At 38.4% G+C, this 19,542-nt stretch overlaps 1 protein-coding gene across 2 annotated transcripts; it reads left to right on the forward strand.

Moving 5' to 3' along the window:
• Nucleotides 1–13,040: 13,040 nt before the first annotated feature.
• Nucleotides 13,041–19,127, forward strand: LOC122979274 (SLAM family member 5-like). Of its 2 annotated transcripts, none has more exons than XM_044346603.1 (7): nt 13,041–13,308; nt 13,738–14,058; nt 14,166–14,477; nt 15,094–15,387; nt 16,822–16,932; nt 17,060–17,121; nt 17,599–19,127. In XM_044346603.1, the coding sequence occupies exons 1-7, from the start codon at nt 13,248–13,250 to the stop codon at nt 17,644–17,646; spliced, it is 1,209 nt and encodes a 402-aa protein (XP_044202538.1). In that variant the 5' UTR covers nt 13,041–13,247; the 3' UTR covers nt 17,647–19,127. The 2 variants fall into 2 exon arrangements, with proteins under 2 accessions (XP_044202538.1, XP_044202539.1); XM_044346604.1 differs by having other exon boundaries at nt 13,232–13,308; nt 13,520–14,058.
• The last annotated feature ends 415 nt before the right edge of the window (nt 19,128–19,542 follow it).

Genomic DNA, 19,542 nt, shown 5'->3' on the forward strand with positions numbered 1-19,542 from the left:
TAATATCATCCACATGAGTGTAATCCTGGACTGGCAATTGGCAGGCATCAGGAGTTTTCCCAGCCTGGCCTTCTAAATGGCCCACAGGGCCACAGGCCACAGATCTTTTTTTTTCTTTTTTTTGAACCCTGAATGCATCACTGCCTTGCTCACTGTGACAGCCAGGCACGGTAGAAGTAGAGAGCGAGATGAGAGAGAGAGACAGAGAGACAGACAGAGAGACAGACAGAGAGAGAGAGTGAGAGTAGTTGGCAGTTACATGTTTCGTTTGGCAGCAAGTTCATTTAGTGCACTTAGCGCACGGACTGCAGCCACCAGGTTAGTCAGTAAATAAATGTACTAGCTAGCTAACGTAGCTAATGTTACCGATGCGTCATCATCGCCCCCTGTCAATGTTAAAGCAGCCAAGAAACTGGACAATCAATAATAAGTGGTAGTTCCCTTCAAAGGTCCTCAAAAACATTGATGGCATAATTAGCATATCTACTATAGTTAATGTGGTCGATATTATTTGAAAATTGAAATTGTTTTGGTGAAAATTCAAGTCAGTGAGTTCATACTCTTTTGTCACACTATTCAGGCTACTGTAGTTTGTTGAAAGGTCTATGTTATTTAATGGTTGTGTTGGTTAAAGGGTTATTTTAATTTTTGATGGGTAACTGTTAGTGTATGTACATGTAGTATGGGGACATGATATGGTATGATGCAGTTTGTTGGAAGATTCCATTTTGGTTTTCCTCCTGTCCTTTATTTTCTGAGTCACCAGCCACCACTGGTACAGAAGCCCACTACTTCAGAGCAGGTACAAGACAATGTGTATAGATGAAACAGTTCACTGTTCACTGTTCAGCAGCACTTGAGTCTTGTGTTTGCACTCTGCACATTGTTAAACTCCAGTGTCATTCAGCCTCTTTTTACTGCGATGTCTTACAACAGAATGAAATATTTTGCTGATCATATTTTCCACACATAGCCGCAATATGGTTCACGTCGCACACACAGCTGCTGCGGCACAGACAACACACACACACAACATGCAGGTCACGCACACAGTGGCAGCTGTGGCACATACAGTACAGCCATACACACACAACATGTCGTTGGTGTGCAAGTTCTTCAGTGAGTGAAGAGGACACAAAGCTCACAATTTGTAATACCTCTAAGTCCAGAATAAGCTGTGGAGGAGCAACCTTGGAAACATTTGGAACAACTAACTTAATCAGACACTTAAAAAATCATAACGGTGGTGAACATGCCCAATTTCAAGAAGAAAAATGTTTTATTATTATTATATTGTTATTTTTAAATAGTTAGTGAACATACAGTTGAATTCCAATATTCCATTAAAGAAAAGTTACAAAATGTTTGTGTATGCCATCAATTATAGTTCTTACAAAGAAAGAAAATATAGAAAGAAAGAAAATCTTTCTTTCTTATTAAATTCTTAGAAAGAAAGAAAATCGGAATCGGCAGGTCAGACTCAGAAATTGGAATCTGCCAAGAAAATTGCAATCAGGGCATCTCTATCTCCTATCATGTTTTTTGCTGGCAACTTCTAAAATCAGTCTTTACACTAAAAAATCCATCTTGAAAAGTCATTTAGTGTCATGTTACGTTTTTAGGACTTTATTCTCTTTAGAATAAATCCTAATCCTAATCCTATGTGTGTGTGTGTGTGTCTGTATACATGCACACGTACACACGTGTGCACAAGAGAAAAACTCTTTGTGGTCAGACCACAAGAGCATATCACAACCCTCCTACATGTATCTCTGTATTATCCAGCAATACATAGCACAAAGGCTGAGTGTGTTTCATCATTACTGCTTCCACTATATACCTGCACATACAGACATTTTGTTCACCTCAGTCCCACAATGAAGATTGTTGTCTCCTGTTGTGTGTTTCACAGAGGCTGATCCCATCAAACCAACTGATGCACCTCTAGATAACATCACTGCTTACTGGAAGTACCTGGTAACTGCTTTATCAGTTGTGTTATTTGTTCTTGTCTGCATTGGGCTGCTCATCTGTGCATTCAGATGGAAGAACATTAAAGGTCAGTATTAACAGAGTTCTGATCTTCATATGAGTTTAGAAGCTGTGTTGTGTATCATCAACAGAATCACCAGCAGTGGGATCTCATGTTTTCTCTTCTCCACAGGAAAGTGTTGGTGTAACAGTGAGGTCGTCTGATGTCGGAGGATAAAAGAGGATCCTTCGTCTTTATGGTGCTATACAGGAGATGATTAACAGTAACTAGGATATCCTTTAGAGCAGAGGTCACATTAACCGAATATTTTCTGTCATTGACTGAATTTTTTAACAATGAAGGAAAAATCTGAAGGCAGATTACACTGAGTGTGATAAATCATAACTTAAAGTAATTCACCCCTCTGTCCAGTTGGTGGCAAGTGTGCATATTAATTAGCTATCTAGTCTTGTCTTGTGTCAGAAATGATCAGTTGGAGCTCGGGCGGGTTCCCTTGCCACAACCGGTTCCCGCTAGAGCCCTAGATGGACACATCTTGGGCAACGTCACACATCAAACCTCCCCTGTCCATCTGCTGCTCTCTGGCAACCACCACGAAACAATCCAGTTTCACATCCTGAGCTCACTCCGTCAGCCTCTCATCCTGGGGTATCCTTGGCTCCGTCATCACAACCCTCATATCGACTGGGTCACGGGGGCCATTCGGGAGTGGAGCCCCTCCTGTCATCTTAGGTGCCTGCAGCAAGCCTCCTTGCCACTTCACTCTCCCAGCCTCAGCTCCTCGCCCGATCTCTCCAGGGTGCCACCGGAGTACCATGACTTCTGTCTGGTCTTCAGTAAAGCCAAAGCCACATCTCTGCCTCTGCATCGCCCCTACGACTGCGCTATTGACCTCTTGCCTGGGACTTCCCCCTACAAGGGGCGCCTGTACTCCCTGTCTGAGCCTGAGAGAAAGGCCATGGAGACTTATATCAATGACTCTCTGGCTGTGGGTCTCATCCGTCCTTCTTCCTCTCCTGCTGGGGCGGGTTTTTTCTTTCTTTTTCTGGGGTACATAGTTGCAAAAGACAGTGTACAGATGGACCCAGCTAAAGTCTCCGCCGTCACCTCCTGGCTTCGTCAAAGCCTGCCCAGTCTGTAATCAACACAAGACCTCCCGCCAGGCCCCAGCAGGACTTCTGCAGCCTCTTCGTGTTCCCCACCGCCCATGGTCCCACATCTCCATGGACTTATTATTTATTGTCTGACTGCTGGGAAATGGTGGTGTGTTAACCGGAGAGAGGGTTTAGTCATACTGGAGATGTGTCCCAAATCCATTCTGCAATGCTAAGCAGGTTTTTGAGTATGTGGTGTGTTCACACTGGAAAAGTTACAAAGCAGATGCACTGATACCACATAAGTGTTAGTTCAGACATCTGCAGTAACAGCAGGACAAAGCAGACTGAACAGTAGATGTTTCTAGAGAGCAGAGGTTACAACTAATCAGTTGAGAAAATGACAGTAGAAGATTTTGTTGGGGAATTTTATGGATCTAGATGAAACCAAGTTACAATGACATGAGTATCCATGGCGCTGGTAAATTTTCATGGGAGCTGTAGTTTTTTGTATGCTAACAAAATAATGGTTGTTTAACTGTTAAAATAATGAAGTTCCTGATAGCAAGTGCCATCAGTGGATACCGACTTATGGAAAGTAAAACTTTAGGAACAAGCTTTAGTTGTTTAACAAAGACCTATGAAAGACATAGGACTCTAAAACTATAGACACCATACAGAATAGACCTATACAATGTTTTCTGGGGGTTCATAGATTTGCTCTGATTCCAGCAATTCAGGGAGACATGGGCTGGATACCAGTCTGTATAACAAAAATGTAAATGTAAAGTGATCCAACTGTAGAACCTTTTAAACAGAATGAACATGAAGAACAGAATAAATAAAGTATTTCTTTTTTTTATGTGGAGCAAATCACACAGTTCTCCATGGGCAAAAGAGCTTTACTCCATTTTTGAGAATTTGGATATGCTATATATGTACAGGAATGGTCTGTGCTGTAATGTTAACTCCATTAAAAGTACGCCTTCACTGAAATTTGAAGAAAAATGGTTTCTGTCAAAGCCAAAATTAAGGACATATATGTATATCAAACTGAATTTTGGCCCCAAATTATATGTTACACCTCATTTATCTTGAAGCCAAAGATCTTTGGTTGCACAGTTGAGAGCTGGTATTCTCCCTCTGGCCATTGAGGTTGGTCGACTCAAGAATATTCTGGAGGAAAACAGACTGTGTGGGTCCCATTTTCTGTTGTACTGTACAACTCATGATGACTTAAGAGAGTTACTGTTCCATGAAATTGCTCAACAAAATCCTGAAATATTCCGGTGTTCAGATGAGCAAAAACTGGAATGGCTGTTTAATTTTGATGTGTTTAAGTTTGCTTACTTTATCTCAAAAGCCTGCAAAAGAAGGCAAGATAGATTGTTTAATTAGTATTTATTTTGATATCTCAGCAATACATAGTAAGCTTCTGTCAGTGAGTTAGGAGTCCTGCCCTATTCAGTGATGATCTGAGGACCTTTAGTTGAAAAATGCTTTGGTTGATTATTTTCTCTGTTGTTTGACAATGTAAACACTGTACTCTGGTCCTGGCTTGTTTTAATTGATGGTGTAAGCCCATACAGGCTGGGCATGGAATTGTATGTAAGACACAATAATAAAATTCCATTCATTCATTTATATGTTATTATTTTCGGAAGACAGCAGGTTATAGGAGATCGTTACATTTTCTTTGGAAGTGTTTATCTTACAGGTTCCTGTCACTGTCCTGTGTTTGGTTTTCTGTTTTTTTGGTTTTCTGTTTGCTGTGTGTTTCCCTCCTGTGTTCCTGTGCTTGCTTTTCTCTCCTCCTGCTCATCTACACACCTGGGGCGTGTTTCAGAAAGCAGGTTAAGCAAACTCTGAGTCAAACCCTGAGCTCCCTACCCTAAGATGGGAAACTCAGAGTTTTTGGTTTCAGAACAGCTGATCAGAGTCAGTTCAATCAACTCTGAGTATGTTCACTCTGAGTTAAGTGTGTGCGTGGTGAATAAAAAAAGCCATCATCAATGGAGCCCCGATACTACAAGTCACCATGTCAACAGGTAAATAAAAGGCAGAGCATCCATTTTAATCAAGTAAACGTAGAGATATGAATGCATGTGTGTGCGGACGCTGCACATTCATTTCTAAAAAAAGATAAATGGGAAAAGTGTCAATAAGTTAACACAATAAAGTTTTATTCAGTGTCATCCATTAATTCATCATTTCGCAGACTTGCATTTCCTTAATGATGTTAAAGTGGAATCTGACTGTGCATCAGGCTGCAACTTCATTACCTTTTAAATATATTTGTTCAGCTTTAATTTGATGGACAAAACAGAGGAGGCAACAACTGAAGATGAAAAATATAGTTAAAGATTTAAAACATATATAGATCAAAGACACAGAGACATGACTGTAAAGTCACAGTCTGATCCAGTAATAATGTGTTTGAGGATTTGTACTTGAAAAGGCATCGAGGTTAAAATGCAGAATATTTTAAATTGTTAGACATCTATTTGTATATCAGCTCAACAGCATTCAGTGACTTTATTTCAGCAACTTCAACAAATGTAGTAAATTTAAACATTGTCAGTGAAATGCTGTTAAAACACGTTAAGATTATGCTCCCTATTTAAAAATCTCACTTTCAAACTATGTTCTGCAGCCACATCACAATCCTGCTCACTCAGCATATTAACATATTATCTCCAATATTATAGGAATGATGTTCCATCAGTGTGACCAATCACATCATGAGTGATAGAGAAAATTTTTGATTGATCCTACGTGTCTAAAGCTTCATACAGATTGCTTAAATTTAAACTGAGATTACACATAATGTGCAATAAAGATTTCAGGTCACACAGAAGGACATGCAGAGGTTTGATTCTGAGCTGAGGATGAATTCACACTGTGGAATATTTGAATGTGAGAGAAAAAAAACACTGTTCAAATAAATGACTGATGCACATTAAAGTGGTAACTTTAGAAATTCCTTGAGTAACTAAACTAATATCCAACCAGGATTTCAATTCAGACAGATAGTGAACTTCCGCTAATGAATGCGCTTTGATACAGACTGAATGAATGAGGAAATGAAACAGCGTGTCTGGCTCTGTAAGAGGGAGGTGATAGAAAGAAACTTAGTTACTGCGGTAACTGACCCCAAGTTTAAGTTAACTGTCTGTCTGAAACTGAAAACCTAGAGTTTCCCTCATCTCAGGGTGAACAAACTCAGAGTTTCCATTAAACCCTCTTTCTGAAACAGGCCTCTGCTCTTTATCAGCCTCATTAGCCCTGGCCTGCTTCCTGTGTCTTCCCCAGCCAATCAGCTCCCTTCCCGTTCTCCTGTTCCATTTGCATCTCATCCCCTCATCAGTGTAGTTTGTTTGGTTTGGGTCCATCTCCTGCTACTCTTCATGACATTTTTACTTTGAAACAAACACGGGTACAGGAAAAAGAGTATTGTCATGAATATACTGTAGACCTATATCCTGTATGTTGTGAAGTAGGCCTGCTTATGGGGTACAACATACTTACAGGTGACTTCAGATGCCTGAGGGTACAGGTTTATGTGGAGTGACAGTACTGTTACAGAGTTCTGTTGATTGTTGTTATTGAGTACAAGCAGAAGTACAGAGATCTGAGTACAGGAAGTAGAGAAGCTATTTTAATGTGAGGTCTTAGATACGGCTAAATTAAAAACCAGGATTGTCCATCTAACAGCCAAGGCAATTTCAAAAGATGATCAATTTTATGTTTATGTTAGAATAGGTACCTTGTAGTTAATACTTACAATATAAATTGTATTTATTCACCCAAAACTTCAAATTGTTGCTCATCAGTTCATATGTATCCCATAATATTAGAATAGGTATGTGTTAGTTAAAACAGGGGTTCTTAACCTTTTGTAACGTAAGGCCCACTTCTGATTCTTAAAATAAATATAAATATAAATATGAATAAATAAACATAACATGACAAAAAAACTGGGCTGTAAATATGTGTTATGCCACTGTCAGCTGTAATGACCAAAATAAATATTCTGCTTTCCCTCAGTAAGACACAATGATGGGATAGGTGAGAGGTTGACACGCAGGGTAGCATTCAAAGTTGCTTTCAGTTTGTTCCTTGCCTTTGATTTTGTGACAGTCACAGTGGAAACCCCTGACTAACATAAATAGGTGGTGGTGAAAAGCAACAGGAATTTGATTTTTGACAGAGAGGGATTGATTGACTGGCAGTCAGTGTCCAGAATGAAGCAAAGTCAACTTGTGTGAGCTGAAGCTTCAGGCTGCTGTCTGTTGATAGTTCCAACAGCTCATTTTCCAACACAGTGGACAGAGACATGTCTTCTAAAGCGGGATCTGCAGAGAAAGTTAAAACATGTTTGTCTCTACCTAATGATTTGTCGTGATGGCATGATTGCATATTCAAACATAACTGATCATTGAAATTATGCATTTTAATTTGTCGTTTTTTATTTATGTGCTAGTTATTTTAAAAATAACTATCTTTACCATTTAGCAGTACCACTGCCTCCGCGGCCCACTAGATAGTGCTCTGAGGGGCACCTGTGGTTGAGAATGGCAGAGCTAAAACATACCTACAGAGTAAATTCTTTTTCTTTCCAGATTGTTGCCCCCCTATTCCCTAACTTCACATTTTGTTCTCTTGTACCTACATATTGGTACATACTGTACTGTTACATGGATAGTACAAAATACTACATTGTAAAATAGGAATAATTATGCAATTTGAAGGCTGAAATCTAATCTCTTCAATTCAAGGAACCTGCTGCCAAAACCAAATGTTGGAAAATTCCAATAATTAAATAATTACTTTAAACCAAAATAAAAATGAATCAGCACTTAACCATCTTCAAGCACAAATGCAGGACTGGAGTACCGCCCTCTTCCTCCCAAAAGTAAAGCACAATAAAACTCATGTATGAAATACTCTCCAAATTTGGACATGACCGAGCAGGCAAAATCTACAATTTAGACACCAAATGTCTACAAATCAATTTATAACTCCCATTGGTGACAAGAGTTAGCAACAAAGAAAAACCTAACCAGGCAAAATTACCACTAACTCTGAATTTCGTCATATCATGCTTAATCCTAGACAAGCATAATTTGTCACAACCCATTTCAAGTTATTTCAAAGGAGGAGGACCACTCATGAGTAACAAAGCTATGAATTTCTCTGAGAAAAATTCAGCGAGCTGGAGCTTCAATAGCTTCTCAGAGCAGAATATTGGCACATCAACAGAACATCTTTGCACTCACAATTGAAGTTGGGTCACCAAACCTACACACCTCAACCCTCACAGTCTTAACCATATTCGCTTCTAATATATTTGCACCAAAACATTTTCAATGACTTGTCATTCCAAAACCCAATAAATACAATACAAGGTCCTTTACAGACCTCAAACAGTAAACTCACAAACTCTTCTGTATTGGACTCTCAGATGACATAACGACCTTTCTGTCCATATGCAATAGATGATCGTTTTCATGCCTTCTGGCTCTGTTCACTTAGTTTAGTCCCTCTGATTGGAAGTTATGAGCACAGTATCTGGAAGTTTATATTGCTCAATTGGAAAAATAAAACAACATTGACCATCTATCACAATTTACAACTGTTAACAGATATATAAAGTGTTGTTCCTGAAGTTCAGCACTATGACGGTAAAGGTTACATTCAAGTTTAACTTCTGTCTTCTCCACAATATGTACATAAAGTACAACTACTTACACTAACACTAAAAAGCAAATGAGAGACCTTCCATTTGCAGGTTATCACTTAAATTCAGTGGCATTTATTGGCATGAAAGTTTCAAGAGCAATGTAGCCAAAGCATCAAAATACAATTTGTCCAAATATATTTGGACGGTAGTGTGTGTGTGTGTGTGTGTGTGTGTGTGTGTGTGCTGCGCACTTCAGCAGAATAAAGGGGCATGAAAACCAGCCCTCCTACCACACAAAACCAACCTACACATCACACACACACACACACACACACACACACGAGGGAGGCTGAGCAACAGGTTTAACTAAATCTGAGCTGCTATACTGCAGGTATCATCCAGTTAGTTCGAAATGAGAACCAGTAAGTAACTGTAAGTGCTGTAGTCATACTGGACCAGTATCTGGTGGAAAAGACCTACTGTTCACCCCAGAGCAGGAGACCCACATTGGAATATGGTCCCTGTAAATAACTGCATCAGACTCAGAGAACTGCAGGACCACATAATGGCAGATAACACCATATTCCAAAATGTCAACAGAGTGAGTCTCTCTGCACTGTCCTGTCTACTGAAACACAACAGAATCAGGATGAAGCAGCTGTACAGACTCCCTTTCGAAAGAAACTCCATGTAAAAGAAAAGAGACCATGTAAAACAACTGAGATGTGAATATGTGCAAGTAAGCTATACTATCCTATCATTGCTACTGGATCTGGAAGTGTATGGTGCTACATCATATTGACTGATCCCTGTCATTTCTTACTGTGCTACATTTTTTGTCTTGTCTCTTTCAGAAAGTCAAGGAGCTAGGAGCAGATGCAGAGCATCATGAGCTAATATATGTGGACAAGGCAGGTTTCAACCTGAAACAAAATCAAGGGGCCACAGCAGAAACATCATCGGACACCGTGCCATCATCAACATCTCGGAACAAGTTGGTAACATAACAATATGTGCATCTATTAGTCAAAACGGTATCCTTCACCATCATGCAATCCTAGACCCTTACAACACTGCATACATTATCACATTTGGACAGCCTCCACAATAGACTAATTCCTAATGACCAGGGACCAGAGCAGCCCACATATCTTATCATCTGGGACAACAATGAGTTTGACAACAATGATCGCCAGCCCCAACAATGCATTCCCCTTCTACAGGCAATGAAGGGGGCTTGTAGAGACATAATGCCAGGCCTGGATACGACACTCCAGGTGATACTTTCCGTGCTGCCTAGTTCAAGGCAACATCTCATGTGATGTGGTCTCAAGTCTTATGGCCACAAGGAAGACGAGATTAAGCCTAATTTTTTTCTGTTCTTTTTTTCTAACACAGATGTTTTTCTTTTCTTCTGTTGCACTTTTGTTGTTTGAGGAGTGTTTGAACATTTTGAGAAAAATAAAAAAAACTTTTTCCCCATATTTGTATTGATAGTGTATTATGTTCAGAATACACATCCATACATTACACATTTGGATACCTGTGTGTATGCATGTTTACTACATGTATGACAAAACTTGCAAACTGCTATGCCCTGCACACAGAAAAAGCAAAAGCCACGAGTGTTTTTCATTTATATTGTCAGTGTGTAGTTGGTGCTCCATGTCCTTATTCAAATGATGGTTTGTGTGTACTGTATTAATGCAAAAACAATTGAAGAGTTTGAGGAGTTTTGCAAAAATTGTTTTCCTTCGCAAGGGATAGTGCCTGAGTAAAAAATACCAGTAGAAAAAAACATGTTTGCATTTCTCAATGTTGCCGCTAGATGGTAGCAGTTTTACACTGTATCACTGCCCTTCATCCCTGCAGTCTTTTTTTGTTTGTTTTTTTTTTTTGTTTGTTTTTTTGATTGCTTAGGCACTATCTATTTAACACTCCTTAAACAACAAAAGTGCAGTAGATGAAAAAAAACATTTGTGTTAGAAAAAAGAACAGAAAAAACTAGGCTAAATCTCTTCTTTGTGGATTTGGCTATAAGACTTCATCCATATCACATGCAATGTTGTCTTGAGCTGGGCAGCATGGGAAATATCACCTGGAGTGTCGTATCCAGGCCTGGCATGACTCTCTGTCCAGTATTAGCCTCCATTGTTGTCCAAACATCCAAAATGTTTACCTGTGGCCTATTTACAGTATAGTGCTCAAGCTCTGATTTGTAAGTGAACTCATTATCTAAAAGTGTTTTCACATATCAGTGTGGAAAAGCAACTGGCAAAATAGTGTAGCAATGTTTACAATTTTGCTAGAAGTGTGTTATAAAATTACAAACTGAGTGTAAAGCAGAGAACATGCATTGACTACAAGTGTTAATGGTTTCAGAGATAGTGCTTAAAGAATCACTGTTAGCGTTTAAGCATTCAGAAATAACTGTAAATATCAAATGTCATGATGTCATCCAGCTCTGATATGAGGGATTCCTCCTGACCACAGTTTGAAAAGCCTGACAATAAAACATTCCTCACTTTTTATTTCTTCACAGACCATTTTTCAGTTTTGGTCACTCTGTCTTAAACAGCGGCCAGTCTCAAAGAAATGTGTTAGATGTATTAGAGACTTTATTACCTGAACTGCTCTCAAACACAAATGGCGTCTGCTAATGATGAAACTACTTGCTGTCACTGAGCATAATGATTCATTAAAATATTACAGGTACAGATGGGAAATATCAACCAGAATCAACTGCACAGACTAAACACTGAACAACAATGTTACAACAGCCCCTCTGCAGCTCAACAAAGTCTGCATCTACAGTAAGAACAACAAACATTTCTTAATTGCATATCAGTTATTAATAACAAATCTGGTCACAGACAGATATTCAGTGTTTCTGCAAGTTGAAACACACTGTCCCTGCAACTTGCTGGGAAATAATGAAGCAGAAGTAAAACCAAAAGTAAACTCAAAAGCTGCTGATTATGAGAGTTCTAATTATAATGAATGTCACAAAGTGCTGAGATCACAGACAGGCTGAGGTTTTTAGTTTTTGCCAAACATGCAAAGACAAATACAAGAGTGAAGGGAACTTTGCACCTTTGCATGCTGGTACAGTGTGTCCAGTCCACTGACAACTACACACCACAGAAACATACAGCCAGTCCTGCAGATCAGCAATTTACTCGAAAATACAAAAATATGCATCAGCTTTGCATTTTTGCACACCCAACACAAATAGCTGTCTTAAACAAGAAAGTTATAAAAACCCAAAGTAATTTCATGCAGTTTGTTCTTACCAGCAGTGCGATTTGCAGTGTAGCAGGAACTAATTAGGTTTGGAACAGGTAGAGCAAGAATTTATTTGCATGTTGTAACAGACTGGAGGAGTGGCCAGCACAAAAAGCTGTAAGTCCCATGTCTATCTTCCTTAACTTCCTTTTTTTCCCCACAGGAAACAAAGCAGTTCTCATAGGTGAAAGAGTGGAGTTACAGTACTTCACTTTTCTGAAACTTATCAACCACTGGCTGCTGTCAGCTTAACTATGGAAGATTTAAATGCCCAACTAATAATAAATCTAGCAAAAACTTCAATACAAGACACATTGCTATTTGTATTTCCTCTTTATATTTTTTACATGTATGCATAAAACATTTTAAACATGAAGCATGCTATCTGATAATGTGTGACCAAATTGTGAGGAAGCAGGGTTTTTTTAGCCACCTTCAGTCTTCAGGGGTAGACTGATACTGAAAAGATTTTGTGGGGCATATCAGATATGACAGGTGAGATAGTTACAATAGTGACAGAAACAACTTAAACTTGCTCTTACAATGCAAAAAAGTGCTGAATTTCAGAAATTCAGAATTCGAGCTACTACTTTGCAGACATCTGTTAGCATTAGCTTATCCTCTTCCATTAAACCAGTTGTTTACGGTAAGCTAATAATTGTTTTTGTGTTTTTTTATTTTGGCATGAAAAGTGTGTCTTCGTTTCAAAAAAGAAAATGGTCTTTGGACCTCCTCATGAAAACTAATGACAAGTGTTTGTTATTTATTATTAGTCTAACTGCCCTCTGCTGGACAACACTGAAATGTAATGCGCCTTTTTCACTTTGTTTTCTTTCTTATGATTTGATATTAATATGGCATGGAAAATTCATGTCACAATGAAGAACATTCAACACTTTTTTCCATTTAATTATGACAAATAGTTAATACATGCATAGACAGTAATTACAACTAACAACTAATTTTATGTCTTTGTTAGATTTGTTTTCATTTAGGCATTTAAAAACTTCCAGTACATGGGTGACCTACACTCAACAGTGTGCCTGAACGCATCCTGTGTAGAGAGAGAAACACATCACCGTAACTTCTGCTACAGTTTTCAGTATTCCTCACAGACTGAAAACTGTAAAGTTAAGCGCTGGGCTGCACTGAGTGAGATTAAACCCACCTACACCTGGAAATAAGACTGGATATGTCTTCACCAAGCAGGAGAAATGATACTACCAATGGGCTACTCATCTTATTTCTCATAGGTAAATTTTGATTTATTACATATGCCTATTGTGCATTATTGCAAGTTCAGAATCGCATTGCATTATCAGCATGATGCCAACTTGTTTTTCACCTGCCTGCTAATTCACTGAAAAGTGCTCTACTTGAATAAAACATAAATTCACCATGAATCTAAATGTTTTTAAAACAAAGTGATGAATTTCATTTTCTTGCTTCATTTATGTGTTTCAGTTTGGCTTGCTTGTAAACACTAAGGATCATGCAGCAGTATACATCAAAACTGCAGGAAAAGGACACAAGAATCATTTCAATCTAATGGCTTGACAAATTCTTTGTGTGTCTTTCACAATTTTCAAGTTTTATCAGGCAGTTGTTGGTTCATCTCCACAATATTTTTGAGGAACTGTAATTTCTTCTTGACCCTGATATACTTTTTTTTCTTGTTTCAGGTGGTGTGTTTTCTGAAATATTGCCAGTAATGAAGCGGGTTGGAGAGACTGTGACCCTGTACGCCAACAAATCATGGCAAAATTCAGGGAATTTTCTTTGGACCTTTGGGCACCACAACCCCATCAAGGCAATTACTATTGTCACTAATGGAGAAGTCACTCGTGTCAATGGGACCAGATTTGACAACAGGTTACACACAGATGTAGAAAATGGATCAATCACCATCTCTAACCTCACCATCAATGACAGTGGAATATTTAATGCTCAGTTTTTTCTGGAAACAGGAATGCATATGCAAATGTTAAACCTCTTTGTCAGTGGTGAGTGACCTCTTCACTACCTTCGATGATGTGATGCCTTTTGTCACTTTGAAAGATTTAATGACACTTTAATGTTTTTACTGTATTATTTGTGATTTTTTTTCCAGATAATACTGTAATTTCTATTGAAGTTCTGGAGGGGGAAAATGTTACTCTGGACACTGGAGTAAAGGAACTACAGAAAGATCGTAAAGTCATGTGGACACAGGGTCCAGATTTTGTTGGCGAGCCGATAGCTCAGTGGAAGAACAATATCACCTCTATTGATGAAAGCTTCAAGGGTGTTCTGCTGCTGAACCCACACACTGGATCCCTCACCTTTATCAGAGTGACAAAAAACTATGCTGGGGTTTACTGTGTCAAGTTACTGTGGGGTGACGATCCATATATACTGAGAAAATTTTCAATTAAAGTCTTTGGTAGGTTTTCGAAGTAACATTTTACATGCAAAGTGTGTTTGTATCTGTCTTGTAGCCTTGATACAGAACAGAGCAGCAGTTTGCTCTTGCAGGTATTGAGAACTGACCTGTGTGTGTCTGAAAACATCGCCAGGCAGCACGGGTTGAAAGCACAGAAGCCCCCTCACATTAGTTATGTTAGCTTTAAGAAGAAAAGTAACATTAGCGCATATGAAGATATATGTTTACCTGTCAAGCACATAGAAGTCCTGAATACTAGTGATGTTATCGTGTATGAACATCTTGCAGGGGATCATGAGCCTCTCCACATTTGCTTGTGATTGTTTTATCTGAAATATTATAAATTCAACAATATGATGCTTTTTTTTTTTTTTACTAAAAGCCATCATCCTGCACCTCTATCAGCTGTCACTGAGTCCCATACTTAAACTCTAAACACACATTAATCTGATTGCCAAAGCACTGCTAATTAAGCTTGATAAACTTCTGCACTATATTTATTAAGGTCTTATGTGGTGGCCTGCTTACTGGTTCATTTCATCACCTAAAAAATGTTAACTGCTATTATAAAGTATGATTGAATATTATGGTGACTTTCCTTTTTTTTCCTTCGTAGAACCGGTTCCCATTCCACACATCAGTTCAGCACAGGCCAATATTACAAAACCCTTGCTGAATGATGGGAGCTGCCACATTAACTGTTCTGTGAGGAATGCACCTGAACTTACACTGTTCTGGTACAGCAGAGGGAAGAAAATAAACCAGACCAGCAACCCAGACATCTCCACTAACCTCTCCCTCCCTCTGGTGATCCGGAATGAAGGCATCTACAGCTGCATGGCAGCCAACCCAGTCAGTAATGAGACAATCCATGTCAACTCCACAGAGTGGTGTCCACCTCATGCTACAGGTACAGGTGCAGTTTGCTCTGTCCCCTCAGGCATTTTTGTATCAGTCTACTAAGAAAGGAATATCTGTCTGTGTGTCTGTATGTCCGTTGCATATCTCTTGAACCGTTCGTCCAATCGACTCCACACTTGGTGGGTGTATGGTTGGGGACTGATGGTAGTGCAATGTGGAATTTGGTGCAATTCGGACACGCAATGCCTTTAATATTAATAAACTTTGAATAAACCAGTGATCAGCCCCACTGTGCAGGGGCAGGGTGGAACTTCAGGGCTCTGCCGACTGACTCCAGTATGTCAGGGAGAGACCAGAGACAAGTCGTGACACAAGGCAGAGAAAAGTGCTCTCAAAAGAGAAAAGTAAATGGCAAAAACAGAGTTTTTAAATCAAGAATGGACATGCTTACTCCATGCCGGAGCTAGCAGATCAGCAACAGCAGCAAGTGACTACACAAGAAGCGTTCAGGTACATTGTTGATCATAGGTCACCCGTCTTTTTGGAAGCGCTCAGAGCCCAATATACGATGACGAAACGAAGGATATACTTCGATGGGCAGTTCAAAACCAGTTTGTCTCATAAGTTCTGAGACCGTGGCGACTCTGAAGCGCTCCTACAGACAAAGCGCAAATCTTTTAGAGCAAGCATAGTGTGAGCAGCATGTTTAGTAGATCAGCAGCAGTGAGATATAACGTTGTGTCTACACAGGAGACGTTCAGGTACATGGTTGAGAGTAGGTCACCTGCAAACATACCCACTCAAATCCGAACCGAAGACACAAAAAATAGGAATGATCTAAGGGCCCAATATGATCAATCCATTTTATTTTAGGATGCAAATTACTTTATTTTTAAATGAAGCCCTTATTTTAGGCTACTTGAAATGAGAAAAGAACATTAAAGTAGTTATAATTCATAACATCTGTGTATAATAGAATGTTAGTTTCTTTCATGTTGTTGGTGTATATACTCATTCACACCCCACATAAACTGTATTAATTTTTCAATGCGTTGAAGTAGCAGCTGGAGGCCAAGAAATCAGCCCCTTCCAAACAGGCACAATAATTATCAACCAATTCTGCAGTCTCCTCAGCTCTACAGAACATTTTAATGTCTTTCAGCTCATTGTTTTAATTGGCCATCACCAAATTGCAGTTGTTGAAATAACAGTTGTTATTTCAAATATAGGCATAACTGTATGATTAAGCATTCATAACTCTACAAAATATCAGTAAAACCATTCACTCAGTGAAAGCCACAGTACAGTAGCATAGCTGTAAATGTCTTTTCCCACTCATGCACACACCCATTTAATACACACTTTTTGTTATTTAATGGAATGACTATATTTGCTGATGTTCATGCAATCATCATGTTTCTGGCAAAAAAGTACTTTGTAGGGAGAGAAAAATATGATGGTGAAGCATTTTTTTCATTTACAGATTCTAGCACAATGCGGCCGATTATTGGAGGGACTGTTGTGGCTGTATTGATTGGGCTGGTCATATTCATATCATATTGTTACAAGCAAATAAGAAACCAAGGAGCAGAGAGTATGTGATAACATTTTTCTTTTTTTATCTTTAATTGTTTATTATTGTTGTTGACAATATTTTCTGTTAATATTTTCTGTCAACTGGGCATGTTGTCTTTATGTTTAATCTCTCATTTCTAATCTAGATTGGTTTAATATGGGAAATATGCAACAAGAGACAACATCTCAAGACACCAATGTCTCAGAGGTATCTATGACTATCAGAAAACTTCACACATATGTGTAAAAAACAAAGAAAACACACAACACAAAGACATTTCACAAGCAACATTAAAAACCAAAGAACCAAATTGAATTAGAAACCTGTCTAATGAATATATCAGGATATACTATATATAGTAATAATAACAAATACATTATTATTAAATATAAAACTGTATTTATTTTTTAAATAATACTGTTTATCACTAATTACCCAAGACACACCTGAATTTACTTAATCATACTAAACCTCACAAAGAAACAGTTTGGACTTAATACACATTCATTTGAAATAATAATGGGAGCATTTGAAATTGTCAAAAGTCTTTTATAAGATATAGTGTACAGGATATGGGATACATTTGGACTCAACACCTGGAAAACATAGATGTGCATGTGTTTCAGTATAAAAATGGACTAATTAAACACAAAATATAATGTACATAATATGTTCTTCTTTTAGGGCAGGAATGATGCTGCGGAAAATCAAGGTCTGCTGACAAACAACTGAGAAAAAAATATAGTATTCAGTATTACTGACGTTTTTTATCACCTCTAATATTTTCACCTCTCTCACTCTCCCTGTGCACTGAGAGCATCCAATAGGATGTGAGTGTGAGAGAGAGCAGACCAACATCTGAAAAGATGCTTTAGTTGAACTCAGGACTTACTCCGCTGAAATATGCTTTTATGTTCATATTAGTATGGGCTTACTTTTGCACATTTATTACAGCATGAATAACTAGTATCAGTTCACGTCTGTTTTAACTAGACTAGATATGCTGTGTTTGGTGTCCTATAATAACATACATCCTGATGGTTTTGGGAAATTTACCTTGAATATCATGTCTAGAAACTTATGCCACATATCCCTGATTATTTATTGATAATGTGAGCATCTGGTGACAGAGGTGAAACCTTAGAATTTACACCAAGTCATCACCCTGGTTTAGATGTCTGTTCAGAACTGAACTGAATAGAAAAGAATGAAAGGAAGACATGAAGAGATGCCTTGCATGTCTGAATGCTAAAGACTGAACTCATAGCAGCCTACTGAGAGCTGCAGGAAACTGCATACAGACCACAAGACATCCTGCCATCACCCTTCACCACACGCTGCCATAGATTCTGCTCATCATTTTATATTCATGCTGTGATCCAAAGAGTCCACACACTGGGTTGAAGCTCCTTTAAGTTTATCTGAAACAATATAATTTCTCTTCTGTAGTAGGTTGCCTTAACCATAAAGTGTGTATATTCTCCATAGGAATTTTGTTGTTCAGTCATTGATAAATTTCCATCAGCCATTAACCATTTATCTTGATCATCAGTCTTACTTAGTCACTTTGTCTTCACCCAAAAAGTCAACAATTAACCTCTGCCTTTATCAAAAGACACAGTTATCCTTGTTTTTTTTTGTTTTGTTTTTTTTAACCATTATTTCTTCTTCAGTGTGGATATAATTTGTACATATTGTAAGTAAAAATCCATTCACATGACAGAAGTTGATTTAATTTAATATCAGTGTCCCTGAATTTGTGTGGAAATACATTTCATATATTTCCAACTTATGTTAATTATTAGGTGCCCTTCCGTAAATCCTCACTGCTCAACATGTGGAACTCTTTACCCACAGAAAACAAAATGGATGATGACTGGAAACTGAAACAGTTTTAAAGAGGATGTAGTCATGAGGGATCTGGTCCTTGTTGTTTTATGAAACTTTTATGGTATGTTTGTTTACAGTATGTTTTATGCTGCTTTGTATGTCTTTTGCTGTTGAGTTTTGTGTTTTGTGCTTAAATGTATGTATATGTATTGTTGAGTCTTGTGCAGCTCCGTATGTATTTTACTGTTGAGTTTTATGTATTTTAAAAGCCCATCTAGGGACGGACATTTCAAACTAGCTCAGGCTATAAATGCTGTGGCATAAGTTCATTCTATACACTTGTCCCTATACATATAAACATAAATAAATAATGACAGGAAAACCCAGGGCCTGTTTCAGAAAGCAGGTTTAGTGAAAACTCTGAGTTTGTTCACCCTGAGATGAGGGAAACTCTGGTTTTTCAGCTCCAGAAAGAGATCTTGCTCTCTGTCTCCTCCCTCTTACAGAGCCAGACACGCTGTTTCATTTCCTCATTAATTCAGTCTGTATCAAAGCGCATTCATTAGCAGAGGTTCACTATCTGTCAGAGTCGAAATCCTGGTTGGATTTTAGTTTAGTTACTCAGAACTTACTCAGAATGTTACCGCTTTAATGCGCACCAGTCATTTATTTGAACAGTGTTTTTTTTCTCTCACATTCAAATATTCCACAGTGTGAATTCATCCTCAACTCAGAATCAAACCTCTGCATGTCCTTCTGTTATAACTCTGTGACTCTGTCAGTTTGTTAGAGCAGCTC

This window comes from Thunnus albacares, chromosome 3 (genome assembly GCF_914725855.1).
Source record: "Thunnus albacares chromosome 3, fThuAlb1.1, whole genome shotgun sequence".
Lineage (NCBI taxonomy): Eukaryota > Metazoa > Chordata > Actinopteri > Scombriformes > Scombridae > Thunnus > Thunnus albacares.

Bases quoted from the DNA above. Each gene is read 5' to 3' on its own strand.
- LOC122979274 (XM_044346603.1), top strand. From the start codon at position 13,248: ATGTCTTCACCAAGCAGGAGAAATGATACTACCAATGGGCTACTCATC. The intron at 13,309-13,737 runs GTAAATTTTGAT...TTCTTGTTTCAG, and splicing joins ACTCATCTTATTTCTCATAG to GTGGTGTGTTTTCTGAAATA. The intron at 14,059-14,165 runs GTGAGTGACCTC...TTTTTTTTCCAG, and splicing joins GTTAAACCTCTTTGTCAGTG to ATAATACTGTAATTTCTATT.